The sequence below is a fragment of the Oncorhynchus mykiss genome, chromosome Y, assembly GCF_013265735.2.
Source record: "Oncorhynchus mykiss isolate Arlee chromosome Y, USDA_OmykA_1.1, whole genome shotgun sequence".
Lineage (NCBI taxonomy): Eukaryota > Metazoa > Chordata > Actinopteri > Salmoniformes > Salmonidae > Oncorhynchus > Oncorhynchus mykiss.
In genome coordinates, this window is record NC_048593.1 from 19939115 (window position 1) to 19956050 (window position 16936).

Below are 16936 nucleotides of genomic sequence, written 5' to 3' on the forward strand. Positions count from 1 at the left end.
GTGAAGAAATTAGCTATACGTTTTTTCACACGAGAGCACTGGGTGTAGGTAATCGGTAAATGAGTGTGGCATTTTGAATGGCAGTGTTTTCCTAACGAAACAGAAGACCTGTTAGTTTTGAATGATGATGTAGAGAACTGAATTTAGTGTTTTGCAAAAAGTGTGTTTTAAATTGCAAACTGAGTGTAAAGCAGATCATCTGCTTGCAGTTTTGCAGACTTGGTCTGAAGATTAGGGACATGAGTTAATGGTTTCACTGAGTGTGCCTCAAGTACCACTTTTAGTGTGTAAGCGATTGTAAAAAACTGTAATGCATTCTCACATGTATCTGGTTTATCTCTGAATATTAGGAAATGTGAATTGAAAAGATGTGACTTAAACTCAGTATGTAATATCCCTGTAAAGGATGTGATCACATATCTTGGTATTAAAGTTAGCAAAGATCAGAAAGAAAGGGCCAACTTAAACATAAAGGAAATTGGAAGGAGATTTAACTCCTGGTTATTAAGAGATCTTTCTTTATCTGGATGTGTACTTTTGTCAAAATCTGAAGGTCTGTCCAGATTAGTTCATACCTCCCTTGCCTTGGATGTTCCTCTGTCGGTAACTAATATGGTTGATACTAAATTAACTTCATTTGGAGGTGTTGTGTCTTTGGCTATGCCGGATTAAGTGATATGACATGCCATTCTATAAAATAATTTATCTGTAATTAATATTACCTGATTAAACTAATCATGTAAATGTAATTAACTAGAAAGTCGGGGCACCACAAAATAATGTTTATAGAGCTCTTTTCTTCCGAATAAACTCTTAAAGACCTTTTAGTCTTTTACATCAGTAGCAGTCAAAAATGAATCGTCACCTTATTCAGTCTCATCTGAAAGTTCTATATTCTTGGTTATCTTCACGAACCCTGGCTAACAAGTTGAATCAGCAATAAAAAAATGTGGTTTAATTATTTATTTACTAAATACCTGTCACACCCTGACCATGTTTTGCTTTGTATGTTTCTATGTTTTGGTTGGTCAGGGTGTGAGCTGAGTGGGCATTCTATGTTACATGTCTAGTTTGTCTAGTTCTATGTTTGGCCTGATATGGTTCTCAATCAGAGGCAGGTGTTCGTCATTGTCTCTGATTGGGAACCATATTTAGGTAGCCTGTTTGGTGTTGGGTTTTGTGGGTGATTGTCCTTAGTGTCCTGATGTCCTTGTTCTGTGTTTATATGCACCAGTATTAGGCTGTTTCGGTTTTCGTTACGTTTATTGTTTTGTAGTGTTTGTATTTAGATTTGTGTTGCTTCAGTTTAATAAACATGGATCGCAATCTACACGCCGCATTTTGGTCCGACTCTCTTTCACGTACAGAAAACTGTGACAATACCTAAATAATAACACAGAATTACATCTACACAGAATGGATCATAATAGATTACAAATTATGTCATAAAGGAAAACGTCCCTAGCGGACGGAACAGATATGACGGCTGGTTACACCAAGAAAGGGGGTTGGGTTTGAGTGAAAGAGCGGGAGGACTGAGGAACAAAAAGGTTTTGTGTCTATCGGGGCGTAGGCAGCTATGCTATCGTAAATACAGTATGTTATGCATTCTAAATAACCGCCCATTTGGAAAAGGAAAATGCAATAAATATTTACTCTGAGCTGCGCTTCGGTAGATTGGTCATAGATAGGAGGCTGGGTTGTCAGCATGGATCTCTTGTCCTCTGAAGAATGTCTCGTGGTGAACTTTAGCGTGATAGAATGGATACTCTGTCCGTCCTCTCCTAGCCCACATTTACAGTTGCTGCGGCTAACTCAATCGGCTAGGAGGTATCACTTCTTTAGTGAATAAGAGTTCAAAGTTCATACCAAGTTGCCCTACTTTAAGCTCATGCTTTTAGATTAACTAACTTCTTAGTAATGACTCGGGACGTCGGGTTTGATACGAAAGCTTATTTTAGTAAGAATACTTGTTTACGTTACATTTAACAACAATTGTTTTGGTACAGAGCAATGCAGGTAAGATGCTGTCGGAATGTCAGCCACAATCACTCGCACCTGCACATAATTGGCGCGTTATCACTCATTCCTCTCGCAAGGCATTCTGGGACTTGCAGTCAAAAAGCGTAATTCAACACAACCCAATACAATTACATATGCAAATAAATCTAAAGAAATATCTTTAGATACAGCTCAAAGAATAAACTTAAACATTAACTCTGTAACACATTAAAGTTACAACACATGCTATATTCTGGCTGGTATAGTCAAAATTCATCCTTTCGCCATCTTCACGTTCAATCAGAGCTCACACTGAGGTTGGCTTAGTTCTGGTGATCTTGTCCTTTTAACGCAGGGACCGCAAGTCCTCACGTCCTTGGAACAGAAAGTTGGATTTTCATCAACTGGCTTATATCGTGGTGAAGAGAAGGGCGTGTTTCATAGTTTACAACCAATGTCTGTTCACTTGGGCGGGGCCTCTGAGTGAGCAGAGTTTACTCTATGACAAACCGTTCTCTCATTAAGAAGCTAAAATTACATTTAATCTTTTCACAAATAGTTTCATATTTAAACATTTAAATTGCACAACAATTCCATGTGAATCTGATAACTAGAATGTGTAGAATTTCCAAGATACAGTTTATGTCATCCTATCATTAGTAGTAATGTCTCAGACAACAACTGATCTGACATCATATTCATTAAGTACCAATGCATATTTTCAACTGGTTGGATTACCGAAATATGGTTCCGTTTCCCACCTTTTGATGTTCCCAGACTCTCTATGTTACAAAGGCTTTACAAGAGTCAACTCTATAAATTAGAGAGAGAGGAGGTATTTATGGGGGTATTTATGGGGGTCATAAACCTCCCCCAACAGGCCAATGTCATGACAGAGGAATAAACCTCATTATTTAAGAAAAGCGGTAATATGTAGCACCCAAAGTGAGGGGGGTTGAATGCTCTGGATTTCAACATCTCTAATATAATATTTAAAATCAAATGGGCACAACACTATTTAAGAAATAAAGATTGTTGTCACAACTTCCGCCGAAGTCGGTCCCTCTCCTTGTCCGTGCGGCGTTCTGCGGTCGACGTCACTGGCCTTCTAGCCACCACCTATCCACTCTTGATTTTCTATTTGTTTTGTTTTGGGTTTCACTCACCCAATTACCTGTTTATTATTTAACCCTCTGTTCCCCATGTTTGTTTGTGAGTGATTGTTCTTTGTATATCAGTCCGTTATTTGTGGGCTTGTAAATTTGCCTTGTATTTTTGTATTTTGAGTAAAGTACGTTGATTACTGTCCTGCGCCTGACTTTCTACACCAGCTACACCAGCTACACACAGGACCCTATTACAATTGCATTTGGAATATAATCCCTAATTTAATATTCCAACAGATTGGTGGTCTAAAATTCTTGCTAAATGACTATCGCCCTGTGCACTCACATCTATAATTAGGAAAGGTGTTTTGAAAGGCTGGTTATGACACACATCAACACCATCACCGTGGACCCACTCCAATTCGCATACCACACCCAACAGATGACACAATCTCAATTGCACTTCACACTTTCCTCTCCCACCTGGATATGAGGGAAAATAACTACGTGAGAATGCTGTTCATAGACTACAGCTCAGTGTTCAACACCATAGTCCCTTCAAATTTCATCACCAATCTGGGGTCCCTGGGACCTCCCTCTGCAACTGTATCCTGGACTTCCTGATGGATCGGCCCCAGGTGGTGATGGTAGGCAACAACACCTCCGCCACGCTGACCTTCAACACGGAGGCTTATCAGGTGTGAGTGCTTAGTCTCATCCTGTACTCCCTGTTCACCCACGACTGCGTGGCCACGACTCCAACACCATCATCAAGTTCGATAATGACACGACGGTGGTAGGCTTGATCACTGACGGCGATGAAACAGCCAACGGGGAGGAGGTCAGAGACTTAGCAGTGTGATGCCAGGACCACAGCCTCTCCGTCAATATCAGCAGGAGAAAGGAGTTGATTGTGGACTATAGAAGAGAGGGGAGAGCAGGCACCCATTCTACGATCCACATCACTAAGAACCTAACATGGTCCACCCACACCTGCACAGTCTTGAAGAGAGCACAACAGCACCTCTTCCCGCTCAGCAGGCTGAAAAGATTGGACATTGGCCCTCAGTTCTACAGCTGCACCATCGAGAGCATCTTGACTGGCTGTATCACCGCTTGGTATGACAAATACACCGCCCTCAACCGCAAAGCTCTACAGAACGTGGTGTGGAAGTCCATTACATAACTGAGGCCGAGCTCCCTGCCATCCAGGACCTCTATATCAGGCCGTGTAAGAGGAAGGCACAAGAAATTACCAAAGACTCCAGCCACCCAAGCCGTAGACTGTTCACTCTGCTACTGTACAGCAAACAGTACAGAGGCATTGGTGAGATAGCTTCTACCTCCAAGCCATTAAATTGCTAAATAGTCATAAGACTACAAAATAGTTAACTAAATGGCTACCTGGACTATCTGCACTGACCCTGTCTTGCATTGACTCTATGCACACTCATAAGACTATATACAGTATACACATTATATACTGTACACAGTCACTCTCAAACAAAACCCACACATGTTCACATACACTACATACGCACACACGCATACCAACACAACACATACACACACACTTACCCTGCCTTCATGTAAATATTTTGTGTGTGTGCATTTCGCTACACCCGCAATTACATCTGCTAAATATGTGTATGTGACCAATAAAATTGTATTTGATATCTACCTCAAATACCTCGCAACCCTTCACATTGATCTGGTACTGGTACTCCCTGTATTTAGCTCCATTGTTTTGTACTCTTGTTGTTACTTTTTCTATTTTTATCATTTTCTAAACTCTGCATCGTTAGGAAGTGCTCGTAAGCACGCATTTCATGGTAAAATCTACACCCATTGTATTCGGCATATGTAACAAAGACAATTTTATTTGAGCGCCCCTAGTCAGCTATTTAAATATGTGCTATGCAGAAATCGTTCCGCCATTTCCTGGTTGCTAAAATCCTAATAGTTTGCCTAATTTTTGTTTATATGGCAAAACAAGCAAGTATAGTGTAGAGAATCATTGTACTGTCTAAACTGCTGTGAAATATATTTTCCATAACCAAAAATATTGTATTTTCAGCTGTTCTTAATTAAGCTGTAACAAAACCGAAAGTAAAAATGCCTAAACTAAATTTAAGAATGGAAAGAATAGAAATAGCGCACATAGAACAGATCTACCACTGCTTAGACTTGCTTTCAATTTTATTTTAATTTAAAATATATATTTTACCTTTATTTAACCAGGTAGGCTAGTTGAGAACAAGTTGTCATTTACAACTGCGACCTGGCCAAGATATAGCAAAGCAGTGTGACACAAACAACAACACAATGTTACACATGTAATAAACAAACATACAGTCAATAATACAATAGAGAAAGTCTATATACAGTGTGTGAAAATGAGGTAGGATAAGGGGGGGTGAGGAAATAAATAGGCCATAGTGGCAAAATTATTACAGTAAGGCAAATTAAACACTGGAGTGATAGATGTGCAGAAGATGAGTGTGCAAGTAGCGGTACTGGGGTGCAAAGGAGCAAAATAAATAAAATAAATAACAATATGGTGATGAGGAAGTTGGATGGGCTGTTTACAGATGAGCTATGTACAGGTGCAGTGATCTGTGAGCTGCTCTGACAGCTGGTGCTTAAAGCTAGTGAGGGAGATATGAGTCCCCAGCTTCAGTGATTTTTGCAGTTCGTTCCAGTCATTGGCAGCAGAGAACTGGAAGGAAAGGCGGCTGAAGGAGGAATTGGCTTTGGGGGTGACCAGTGAAATATACCTGCTGGAGTGCGTGCTTTAACCCTATGAAACTACAGCTATGGCCTACTTCAGAAAGAAGTTTCAAAAAGAAGAGGAAGACTAGTGCCCGGCATTGGGAGAGTATGGAGCGAGATGGAACTGGGTCGATATTCTGCTGATTTTCTCATAGAAGAAAAGGCCGATCTCAATACAGTATTCTGTTCCTAAAACTAGAATATGTTATGGACAGAGTCCACTAAGTTTAGTAGACGTGACCCTTTTCCAAAGTAAAAAAAAAGGCATTGTTTATGTAACAGGGTTATATTGGTGATTCCCCTTGCCACTTTATTGTTGAGCCAATGGGTTTTTGGTGTGAGTTTGTTTTGCCTTCACCTACTCAACATGGCATCTTATTGGCTGGTTTGCGTAGCTTGCTTACGAGGGGGGATGTTCCAGTTAAAATCGTCCCAGTGAACAAGCACCAAACCAGCGGTAAGTTGTTGGTTGCAAAGCACTGTACATCAAAAGTGATTTTTATACTCTCAAGTGATGATTTAAACGTACAATTTATATCAAATTGTTTGTAAATGTTATTCGAACATCACATATAAGATGCAGCGGTTTTTGGAGAATATTTGTTGTGCATTTTGTTGTAGAGAATTCCCGCCAGTATTAGCTAGCAACTTACTGTGTCTGGTGGGGGGGTTCATATATTTTGTACAGTGCGTGAGTGCAGAGTTGGATGGTGAGACGTGCATTGCATGACGTGCAATTTTGTGTCGTTCTTATCAGGTACATTGTTAAATATATTATATTGTATATTGTAATTGTATTATTTTGGTAACTATCCCAGTGAACAAGCACCAAACCAGCGTGCGTGAGTGCAGAGTTGGATGGTGAGACGTGCATTGCATGACGTGCAATTTTGTGTCGTTCTTATCAGAATAAAGCTACATGACTGGTGCTACATGTTGGAGTTCCGTGTCGATGACTGATTGTACACAACGCAAGACGAGTACTGTTACATTTACAAGGAGTGCAACGGCGAATTGAGTAATTGCACAAGCACACTTTACAGAAAAGGCGTCCCCTAACGGGAATATGCAGATATATAATTTAACACACCAATAAGAACTAGATAGCTCGCGTCGGCTCTGCAGTTGCCCACCTCCTTCCTTGTTCTGCCCACTATACTTAATTTGCTCCCATTGAAAACGACAGCGATGAACTATCTTGGGTTAGTTATAAATATATTTGCAATTATGCTGCCCTCTCCTGGTTCCCTCTGAACCTTAGTCAAAACAAAAGTACTGGTGATATTATGGCATTGATCATTCATTGCCATAATTTGGCACCCACAGTAGATTGGTCCAAAATTAAACCGAATAATCAGCGCGAATGCAAGGGTAAAAGCTTGACCACACATTGAGCAGAAAGGCTATACTTTTGACACCATCGATGGAAAAAAACACTACTTCCCCCTGCTGTTCATTTGTAGATTGTCGTCTGTATTGCGTCGGGCATTTCATTAATTTTCTTTCCAATGATGACGAATGGATGGAAAGCAGGATGTGAGTTCATACTCACTCAATAGAGGCATACATTGCATATCAGACAATCAAAAATATTTTAATACATTTGACAGGTAGCAAGCACACTGAGCAACTTCTGGATCAACCAGTTCCGCAAACAGGTGTCTCTCGAAAAGGTAGAAAACATTCACTGAAGTTATCAAAAATGATTATCAGATCATAAAAGTGCAATAAATATAAATAGCATACTTCTAAAACTTAAATTAAGAGTTTGGGACAGACTTCACAACAAATTAATCACGGACACATTAGGACTACAGTATAATTTGATCTACAGAAATCTATACAGAAGCAGTACTTCAGATAAACAAAGAATAAATTAGAAATATGTTCCTTAACAAAGGAGAACTGGCTGCATACCTCATCAATGCAGACAGAAATTTGATTCCATTCAAATACATTGTGAAGCTTTGATTAGTATTCTATTCTATTAGAATTACGTACAAATATTAGTAATTCAGTAAGATTTTATCAGCAGGTATAATGCATTATTACTTGTTATGAGCATTAATAGGCCCTTACAATGTTATATTATCAACTCATAAGATATGTCTTCTGAAAGTGTTATCCGTAATTGTAATTCTATATCAATGGCACTATAGACGGTTACTTCGGAGGGCAGTGCAGTATGGTGACACTACGGTCAGCCACGGCGAATGCAGGCAGCAGCGGGCCACTGAAGGTGTGTCTGACAGAGTGCAACACGGCACTGGAGTCTGGGTCATAAAATACCAGGGTCTGACTGGGCCAGTCCAGGAGCAGCCCTAGACTCTTGGGCTTGTGGATCACGTGCAGGGGTGTGTTCTTCCCCGCATGGCAGAAGGAGAAGTCCCCATCATATTTGGAGAGCACCCAGGACTGGCCATTGTAGCCCAGGCGGGAGTTGTTGCCCGAGCCCTTACGCCCCATACTGGTGTAGCATACCCCCACCTTGAAGGCCCCGCTTTCACCCACGTCCATCACCCAGCTGTGGGTGCCGGAGGAGATTGACAGGGTGCCCAGCGCATTGGGCCAGCTGTCGAAGCGCGCCGGGTCGTAGGGCGGGGACTGGCGTGACCTCTTAGGCAGGAAGGTCAGAGTGCAAAGGTCTTCTGAGAGGGACAGTAGGGAGCTGACGGTGCGCTCGTCAAATGTCAGATGTGCTGAACCATAAGCTAAAGGGGCGAGGGAAGAGAATAATGTATTGTTATTCATCCTCAATTAAGCACTTGTGCTGTGTTAATAACATTGTAATAGTGTCTGAACAACTGGCAACAATGCATAACTGCAACTACTTGGAACAACTGTACCCTGAACGAATCAAGGTTGTCCTGACCTGTATCATGGAGATATGGATAAAAGCTGTAGTACTAGTTACCAATTGGCCCCAGCAGTATGGCGCTGGCCCACAGGCCCCTCATGAGTTTGCTGTCACTGCAACCTGCATTCAGGTTGAGCCGGTCTGTGTCACAGGGTTCACCCACCCCCTCTGCATCCTCAACCCTGATCGCCACACACAAGAGAGAGCTCATGTGAATCTGGCTAATGAACAACTTCACCGGCAGGATTGCTTCAGTGGGTGAACTATTTAACTATGTATTCTTACTACTTGCAAAAAATACTAAAAATGGATTAAACATTTTTTTTTTTTACCTGTCAGCTATTTCTTGGCCAGAGGTCTGAAAACACAGGAGTCAACAATCATTTCTGAGAATGAAATTGATCTTAATTACATCATCATCAGCATCATCAGAATTATCAGGGTTATTGCTAGGGTGTGGACATGAAGTTAGGGTTAGGGATGAGCCAGGGTGTAAACATGAAGTTAGGGTTAGGGATGAGCCAGGGTGTGGACATGAAGTTAGGGTTAGGGTTGAGCCAGGGTCTGGACATGAAGTTAGGGTTAGGGTTGAGCCAAGGTGTGGACATGAAGTTAGGGTTAGGGATGAGCCAGGGTGTGGACATGAAGTTAGGGTTAGGGATGAGCCAGGGTGTGGACATGAAGTTAGGGTTAGGGTTGAGCCAGGGTGTAAACATGAAGTTAGGGTTAGGGATGAGCCAGGGTGTGGACATGAAGTTAGGGTTAGGGTTGAGCCAGGGTGTGGACATGAAGTTAGGGTTAGGGTTGAGCCAGGGTGTGGACATGAAGTTAGGGTTAGGGATGAGCCAGGGTGTAAACATGAAGTTAGAGTTATGGTTAATCATCATCATCGTCATTTGCACCATCCCATTCAGTCTTGTTCGACCCTCTCCCTATTCATTCTTCTTCTTTCCACCACTGTATTCTCCAACTTCCCGTCCTCTGTCCCACCCTGTGCCCATCATCTTTCCCCTACTCACCGCCAGCTGTATGTCCGGTGTGTTTGTGAGAGTGTGCACCAGGCGTGTGCGTGTCTGTGTGAGCATAGCTAGGGCCTGGCCCCAGTGGGCTCTCTGAGTGAGTAGGCACTGCTCCACCCTCTCCTCCTCCCTCTGCACGGCTTCTAGCAGCCGCTGCTCCTCCTCCTCCACCGCCTCCCTCACCACACTGACCTGTGCCACCACTCGCTCCCGAGCCCCGCTCGCCTCCACCTGCATGGACACATGGCAGAGGGGGCAGAAGTCACAGCAAAAAGACATATGATGGAATCCATTACACATCTGTGTGTAGAGCTTGTGATTCCAAGGCTGTGTGGAGTGAGAGCACATAAGGGACTGAGTGTGTGTCACAGAGCCTGTGTGCTCACCTGCAGTGCCCGCTCTTTGGCAGTCAGAGTCTTGTTGATAAAGTGCTCGATGCGCAGGGCCTGCAGCTGCATTTTCTCACACACGTCAACCAGGTGGTTCTGTTCAGGACAACACTCAAACAGTGACTGGCATGAAGAAGAGCAGTGTTGGACTTGAAAACCACAGAGTTGATCAGGTACAGTTTCAAAGGCAGGGGCACTATCCTGACAGGCCTATTCCTGTAGTGTGGAACTGCCATCACCAACATGTCATTGTGTATCCTGAAATAATAATAACTTGGAAGAGCACTGATGACAATTTATTTTATTTTACTTATTTTTTTTTTTTAAATGTATTTTTTTTTTATGGACACTATTTATGTAAAGGCTTCCCGTATCTTCCCAACAGCTTGAAATTCCTGTCTCCTCACATTCCATGAGACATCAACAGGGGAAACTCCTCAGTGTGGTGTCGAAAAAGTGTGGCACACCCTACACACCCACCAGGCATGTGAACACACACTTTCCTAACCCAAACCAGCTGGCCCTTTGTACTGTAGTACCCCAGGTGACCAAAGGTAAACTCAGTTTGCCTGGTCAATTCTAACTCCTAACTGTAGGTCAACAATCTCCTGGCCCCAAGCCCCATTTACCGTGACAAAGGTTCATATGACACACAAGCAGCTTGTAACTGCTCAAATATGAGAATATATATGACTATATTCTAATATAGTGCTATACAAGAGATCATTTCCTTTCAGGAAAAGTCGGGGCACTCACCCTGACTGCTGTCACTCTGTTGGCCAGGGCTATCACCGTGTGTCCCTGGCAGGATCCCACTATGGTGCAGTGCGAGCATATGAGTTTCTGCTCGGAGCAGCAGAACCAGTCCAGGTCTGATTCATGTTCCACGCAAAGTTCCGATTCACCGGAGAATATACCCGATTCTGAGTCGGAGGAGGTCACCGCAGCCTTTCCAGACAACCCGGAGTCCTCTTTAGCTGATCGAATTTCATTCCGGAGTACATTCAACGCGGATAAAATGGGCTGTTGTAAATCCATATTCAAGTTTCTCGAACTTTCTGTAACTTCTACTTCAGTGTCTCGGTCGTCCTGTAAAGAGCACCCAGGTGTTGAATGACATGATCCTGGCTCCGCGCTCATGTTACGTAAAATAGTCTACAAGAGTAATAGCAATAGAACGTAGCAGGTGGCTTAAGTATCACTATCTACCGCACCTATAACACAGGTGTATCAAGGTATGAACACGGAAGTAACACCGACACTAAAGGTCAGAGCTGAAAAGCAAGTTTAGCAACAAGGCCGTTTCAATTATAAGGTTTTTGGTTCCCGTGTACTTGTTATAGCCTACCATTGTTTTGACCTCCTTTGCCTGTAAGATGACACAGTGTTTCCATATTGTAATTTGACCTCATAACATCCTCAACCATCAATGACTCTCTCTTGTCTAATTTTAGACTAAATGTATTATAGTTTAGAATAGGCTAGAACAGGATTTTAAAATGTAGGATACATTTAGCCTATAGGTTAGGCTGAAATATAGTCTATAGGCCTATATGACAATGATGCCAATTTCTCGAGACATATGCACATGACTGATGATATTGGAGGTAAATCCCTTTGTGCAAACCCCACAGTAATGTTAAATGTGTTGGAGTATATACAGTGCATTCGGAAAGTATTCAGACCCCTTCCCTTTTCCCACATTTTGTTAACTTACAGCCTAATTCCAAAATTGATTAAAATGTTTTTTTCTCTCATCGACTTACACACAATACCCCATAATGACAAAGCGAGAAGAAAAAAATCTGAAATATTTGCTAATTTATAAAATATTAAAAACATAAATACCTTATTTACGTAACTGGTCAGGATTGAGGGAAAGATGAAAGGAGCAAAGTACAAAGGGATCCTTGATGAAAACCTGCTCCAGAGCGCTCAGGACCTCAGACTGGGGTGAAGGTTCACTTTCCATCAGGACAATGACCCTAAGCACACAGCCAAGACAACGCAGGAGTGGCTTCGGACAAGTCTCTGAATGTCCTTGAGTGGCCCAGCCAGAGCCCGGACTTGAACCCGATCTAACATCTCTGGAGACACCTGAAAATAGCTGTGCAGCAACGCTCCCCATCCAACCTGACAGAGTTTGAGAGGATCTGCAGAGAAGAATGGGGAAAAACTCCCCAAATACCGCTGTGCCAAGCTTGTAGCGTCATAACAAAGAAGATTATAGGATGTATACGCTGCCAAAGGTGCTTCAACAAAGTACTGAGCAAAGAGTGAAGATTTATGTAAATGTGATATTTACAAAAAAACATTAATGTGCAAAATGTCCGTTTTTGCTTCGTCATTATGTGATATTGTGTGTAGATTGATGAGGGGGAAAAACAATGTAATCAATTTTAGAATAAGGTTGTTACGAAACAACGTTTGGAAAAAGTCAAGGCATCTGAATACTTTCCAAATGCACTGTACTGGCACTTTTGGTAAATAGGCCTAAATAAATTACATATCAAATGTATTTAAATTGCAATTTCAAATATATTTCCCTTGACAGAAATAAGACACAAAAAGGGAAAAGGGGCTAAGAATATATGCAGTAAAAAAAGCAACACAAATATTTTAACATGTAGCATAGCCCATGGTGGCGGTTAGACAAAATAGGATAAAGACAACTTTATAAGTAATAAAATCAAAGTTTATTGGTTGCGCACACAGATTTACAGATGTTATCGCAGGTGCAGCGAAATGGTTGCGTTTCTATCTCCAACAGTGCAGTAATACCTAGCAATATGAAAAAATAAACAATACAAACATAATCCAGAAAAATTTATTCATTCAGAAATATCAGAACAAGCAATATCAGAGACAGGAATATAAATATACACACACACATACAGTGGGGAGAACAAGTATTTGATACACTGCCGATTTTGCAGGTTTTCCTACTTACAAAGCATGTAGAGGTCTGTAATTTTTATCATAGGTACACTTCAACTGTGAGAGACAGAATCTAAAACAAAAATCCAGAAAATCTCATTGCATAACAAAAGTTCTTGATACATCAGAAAAGCAGAACTTAATATTTGGTACAGAAACCTTTGTTTGCAATTACAGAGATCATACGTTTCCTGTAGTTCTTGACCAGGTTTGCACACACTGCAGCAGGGATTTTGGCCCACTCCTCCATACAGACCTTCTCCAGATCCTTCAGGTTTCGGGGCTGTCGCTGGGCAATACGGACTTTCAGCTCCCTCCAAAGATGTTCTATTGGGTTCAGGTCTGGAGACTGGCTAGGCCACTCCAGGACCTTGAGATGCTTCTTACGGAGCCACTCCTTAGTTGCCCTGGCTGTGTGTTTCGGGTCGTTGTCATGCTGGAAGACCCAGCCACGACCCATCTTCAATGCTCTTACTGAGGGAAGGAGGTTGTTGGCCAAGATCTCGCGATACATGGCCCCATCCATCCTCCCCTCAATACGGTGCAGTCGTCCTGTCCCCTTTGCAGAAAAGCATCCCCAAAGAATGATGTTTCCACCTCCATGCTTCACGGTTGGGATGGTGTTCTTGGGGTTGTACTCATCCTTCTTCTTCCTCCAAACATGGCGAGTGGAGTTTAGACCAAAAAGCTCTATTTTTGTCTCATCAGACCACATGACCTTCTTCCATTCCAACTTCAGACGGGCCTGGACATGCGCTGGCTTGAGCAGGGGGACCTTGCATGCGCTGCAGGATTTTAATCCATGACAGCGTAGTGTGTTACTAATGGTTTTCTTTGAGACTGTGGTCCCAGCTCTCTTCAGGTCATTGACCAGGTCCTGCCTTGTAGTTCTGGGCTGATCCCTCACCTTCCTCATGATCATTGATACCCCACGAGGTGAGATCTTGCATGGAGCCCCAGACAGAGGGTGATTGACCATCATCTTGAACTTCTTCCATTTTCTAATAATTGCGCCAACAGTTGTTGCCTTCTCACCAAGCTGCTTGCCTATTGTCCTGTAGCCCATCCCAGCCTTGTGCAGGTCTACAATTTTATCCTTGATGTCCTTACACAGCTCTCTGTTCTTGGCATTGTGGAGAGGTTGGAGTCTGTTTGATTGAGTGTGTGGACAGGTGTCTTTTATACAGGTAACGAGTTCAAACAGGTGCAGTTAATACAGGTAATGAGTGAAGAACAGGAGTGCTTCTTAAAGAAAAACTAACAGGTCTGTGAGAGCCGGATTTTTTACTGGTTGGTAGGTGATCAAATACTTATGTCATGCAATAAAATGCAAATTAATTACCTAAAAATCATACAATGTGATTTTCTGGATTTTTGTTTTAGATTCCATCTCTCACAGCTGTGGCGGGCCGGGCGCAGTGCGCGCTAACCAAGGTTGCCAGGTGCACGGTGTTTCCTCCGACACATTGGTGCGGCTGGCTTCTGGGTTGGATGCGCGCTGTGTTAAGAAGCAGTGCGGCTTGGTTGGGTTGTGTATCGGAGGACGCATGACTTTCAACCTTCGTCTCTCCCGAGCCCGTACGGGAGTTGTAGCGATGAGACAAGATAGTAGCTACTAAAACAATTGGATACCACGAAATTGGGGAGAAAAAGGGGTGAAAAATAAATAGATAATAAATCTGTCTGTAAACAACTGTTGGAAAATTACTTGTGTCATGCACAAAGTAGATCCTAACCGACTTGCCAAAACTATAGATTGTTAACAAGAAATTTGTGGATTGGTTGAAAAACAAGTTTTAATGACTCCAACCTAAGTGTATGTAAACTTCCGACTTCAACTATATATATATAGTCATGATCGTTTTGAAGGACGGACCAAGGTGTGTTGAGTTCCACATCTTTTATTTAAGTGAAACTTCCAAAAAAAACAATAAACAAACATGACATCCATGGTGCAACATGCCCCTTGTGCAACATGCCCCTTGTGCCTCCCCCCCAAAAAAATCTTGGGGTTTCTGTGGCCGCGGACCCCGGCGTCGTCTCTGTCCCTCCAGATTCCTCTGCGATTCTCTCCAAGGAAGGGTCTCGCATCCTACCATGATCGCCTCCCAGGTCCAACTCACTTTATCCTCCATGGCACGTTGCTTGGTGCTTTCGTGGTGGGATATTCTGTCACGATCGTTTTGAACGACGGACCAAGGTGCAGCGTGTGTTGAGTTCCACATCTTTTATTTAAGTGAAACTTCCAAAAAACAATAAACAAACAACGAAACGTGACATCCGTGGTGCAACATGCACATACACAAAACAATATCCCACAATGCAGGTGGGAACAGGGACACCTGAAGTATGATCCCCAATTAGAGACAATGATAATCAGCTGCTTCTAATTGGGAACCATACTCAAACCCAAACATAGAAATATAATCGACTTGAACACCCCCTAGTCACGCTCTGACCTACAACACCATATAGAACCCCGAGGGCTCTCTATGGTCAGGGCGTGACACACACACACACACTATATATACATTGCAACATTTACCTAGAGCTAACGCTGCAGATAGCAATACTGGGTGATTTGAAAATAATAATAATTTTAGCAAAAAATGTTATCTTTAATTTACAATCTGTAGAAACTATGAGACTAGAAAGGTTCGGTACTTTTGTGAGGCATCATAGCACTGTTTAAAAATATATGGCAAATAGAAATCCAAAATGGATGGTGTTAAGAGATAAATGGGAGGGATTGAATGGAGCTGAAGGGTGGGACTAATAATAACAAGATAACAAAGGTAAAACATACAGGATCTGTAAAATGTATATAGGTTCAGAACTTTTGTGAAATAGCACAGTTACAAATATATGACAAATAGAAATCAAACTGGGTGGACATCAGAAATAGAGGAAGGCCAGGACTAAACAAACAAAATATAACCATTGTAAAATAGATTGTGTCTGTAAAATGTATATAGTATGTATACGCTGTAAGTAGAAGCCTAAGTGTTATTGTTTATTAGTTTAATCCAATTGGGGGAGAGATGGTAGGGTTTGCGGGGAATAATAAAGGAAAATATATTCTAAAAAGTTATGTGTGTATATATATATATATATATATATATATATATTATATATATTATTATTCCCCGTATACCCTACCATCTCTCCCTCAATTTTTATATACAGTGGGGAGAACAAGTATTTGATACACTGACGATTTTGCAGTTTTTCCTACTTACATACAGGTAATGAGTGGAGAGACGGAATTCTTATTGGTTGGTAGGTGATCAAATACTTGTGTCATGCAATAAAATGCAAATTATTTACTTAAAAATCAGACAATTTGATTTTCTGGATTTTTGTTTTAGATTCCGTCTCTCACATTTGAAGTGTACCTATGATAAGGAAAACATACTTACAAATTACTTGTAAATTATGCAGACAATTACATTTTTGGAAGCAACATCCACCCCCTGAAAAAAAAATACAAAAATACAAATAAAATAAAGATTTTTTAATAGAATTTTTTTTTAAGAGCTCCGACTGGGAAAAATCGGTTTGAACTGTCATCCAACTCGGAAATACAAGTCAGAAATTCTGACATCATCTTACCTAGAGATCCGTCTTCTCCGATCTGAAGAACACTGACGTCACGATTATTCTCAGTCTGATCTCGTTTTTTCCGAGTTCCTAGTTGTCTTGAACACCCCAGTACACAGGAAGAAGCAATAGAGCCCCACAATGGAGGTGTCATAATACCCATAAAACCTAGCTGTCAAACAGGGAAATCGTTCCAATTAGTCTTCCCATAGGGAATTTTTGAAACACTTAAAATAAGGGCTGTGTTTTGTGTAG

At 41.7% G+C, this 16936-nt stretch overlaps 1 protein-coding gene across 2 annotated transcripts; it reads right to left on the reverse strand.

The window, feature by feature from the left end:
• Positions 1-7452: 7452 nt before the first annotated feature.
• On the reverse strand, positions 7453-11510 carry LOC110509780 (B-box and SPRY domain containing). 2 transcript variants are annotated; one of them, XM_036968089.1, is made up of 6 exons: positions 10901-11510; positions 10142-10240; positions 9756-9986; positions 9069-9094; positions 8794-8918; positions 7453-8590 (listed from the first exon to the last, which is right to left on the reverse strand). In XM_036968089.1, exons 1-6 carry the CDS (start codon positions 11282-11284, stop codon positions 8043-8045), a joined length of 1413 nt encoding a protein of 470 aa, XP_036823984.1. In that variant the 5' UTR covers positions 11285-11510; the 3' UTR covers positions 7453-8042. The 2 variants fall into 2 exon arrangements, with proteins under 2 accessions (XP_036823984.1, XP_036823985.1); XM_036968090.1 differs by having other exon boundaries at positions 9948-9986; positions 10901-11509.
• Positions 11511-16936: the final 5426 nt, after the last annotated feature.

Excerpts from the sequence above, each read along its gene's own strand:
- LOC110509780 (XM_036968089.1), bottom strand. The coding sequence starts at position 11,284 with ATGAGCGCGGAGCCAGGATCATGTCATTCAACACCTGGGTGCTCTTTA. Across the intron at positions 10,241-10,900 it reads ACAGAGTGACAGCAGTCAGG|AACCACCTGGTTGACGTGTG; the intron begins GTGAGTGCCCCG and ends TGTCCTGAACAG. Across the intron at positions 8,591-8,793 it reads CATACTGCTGGGGCCAATTG|CTTATGGTTCAGCACATCTG; the intron begins GTAACTAGTACT and ends TCGCCCCTTTAG.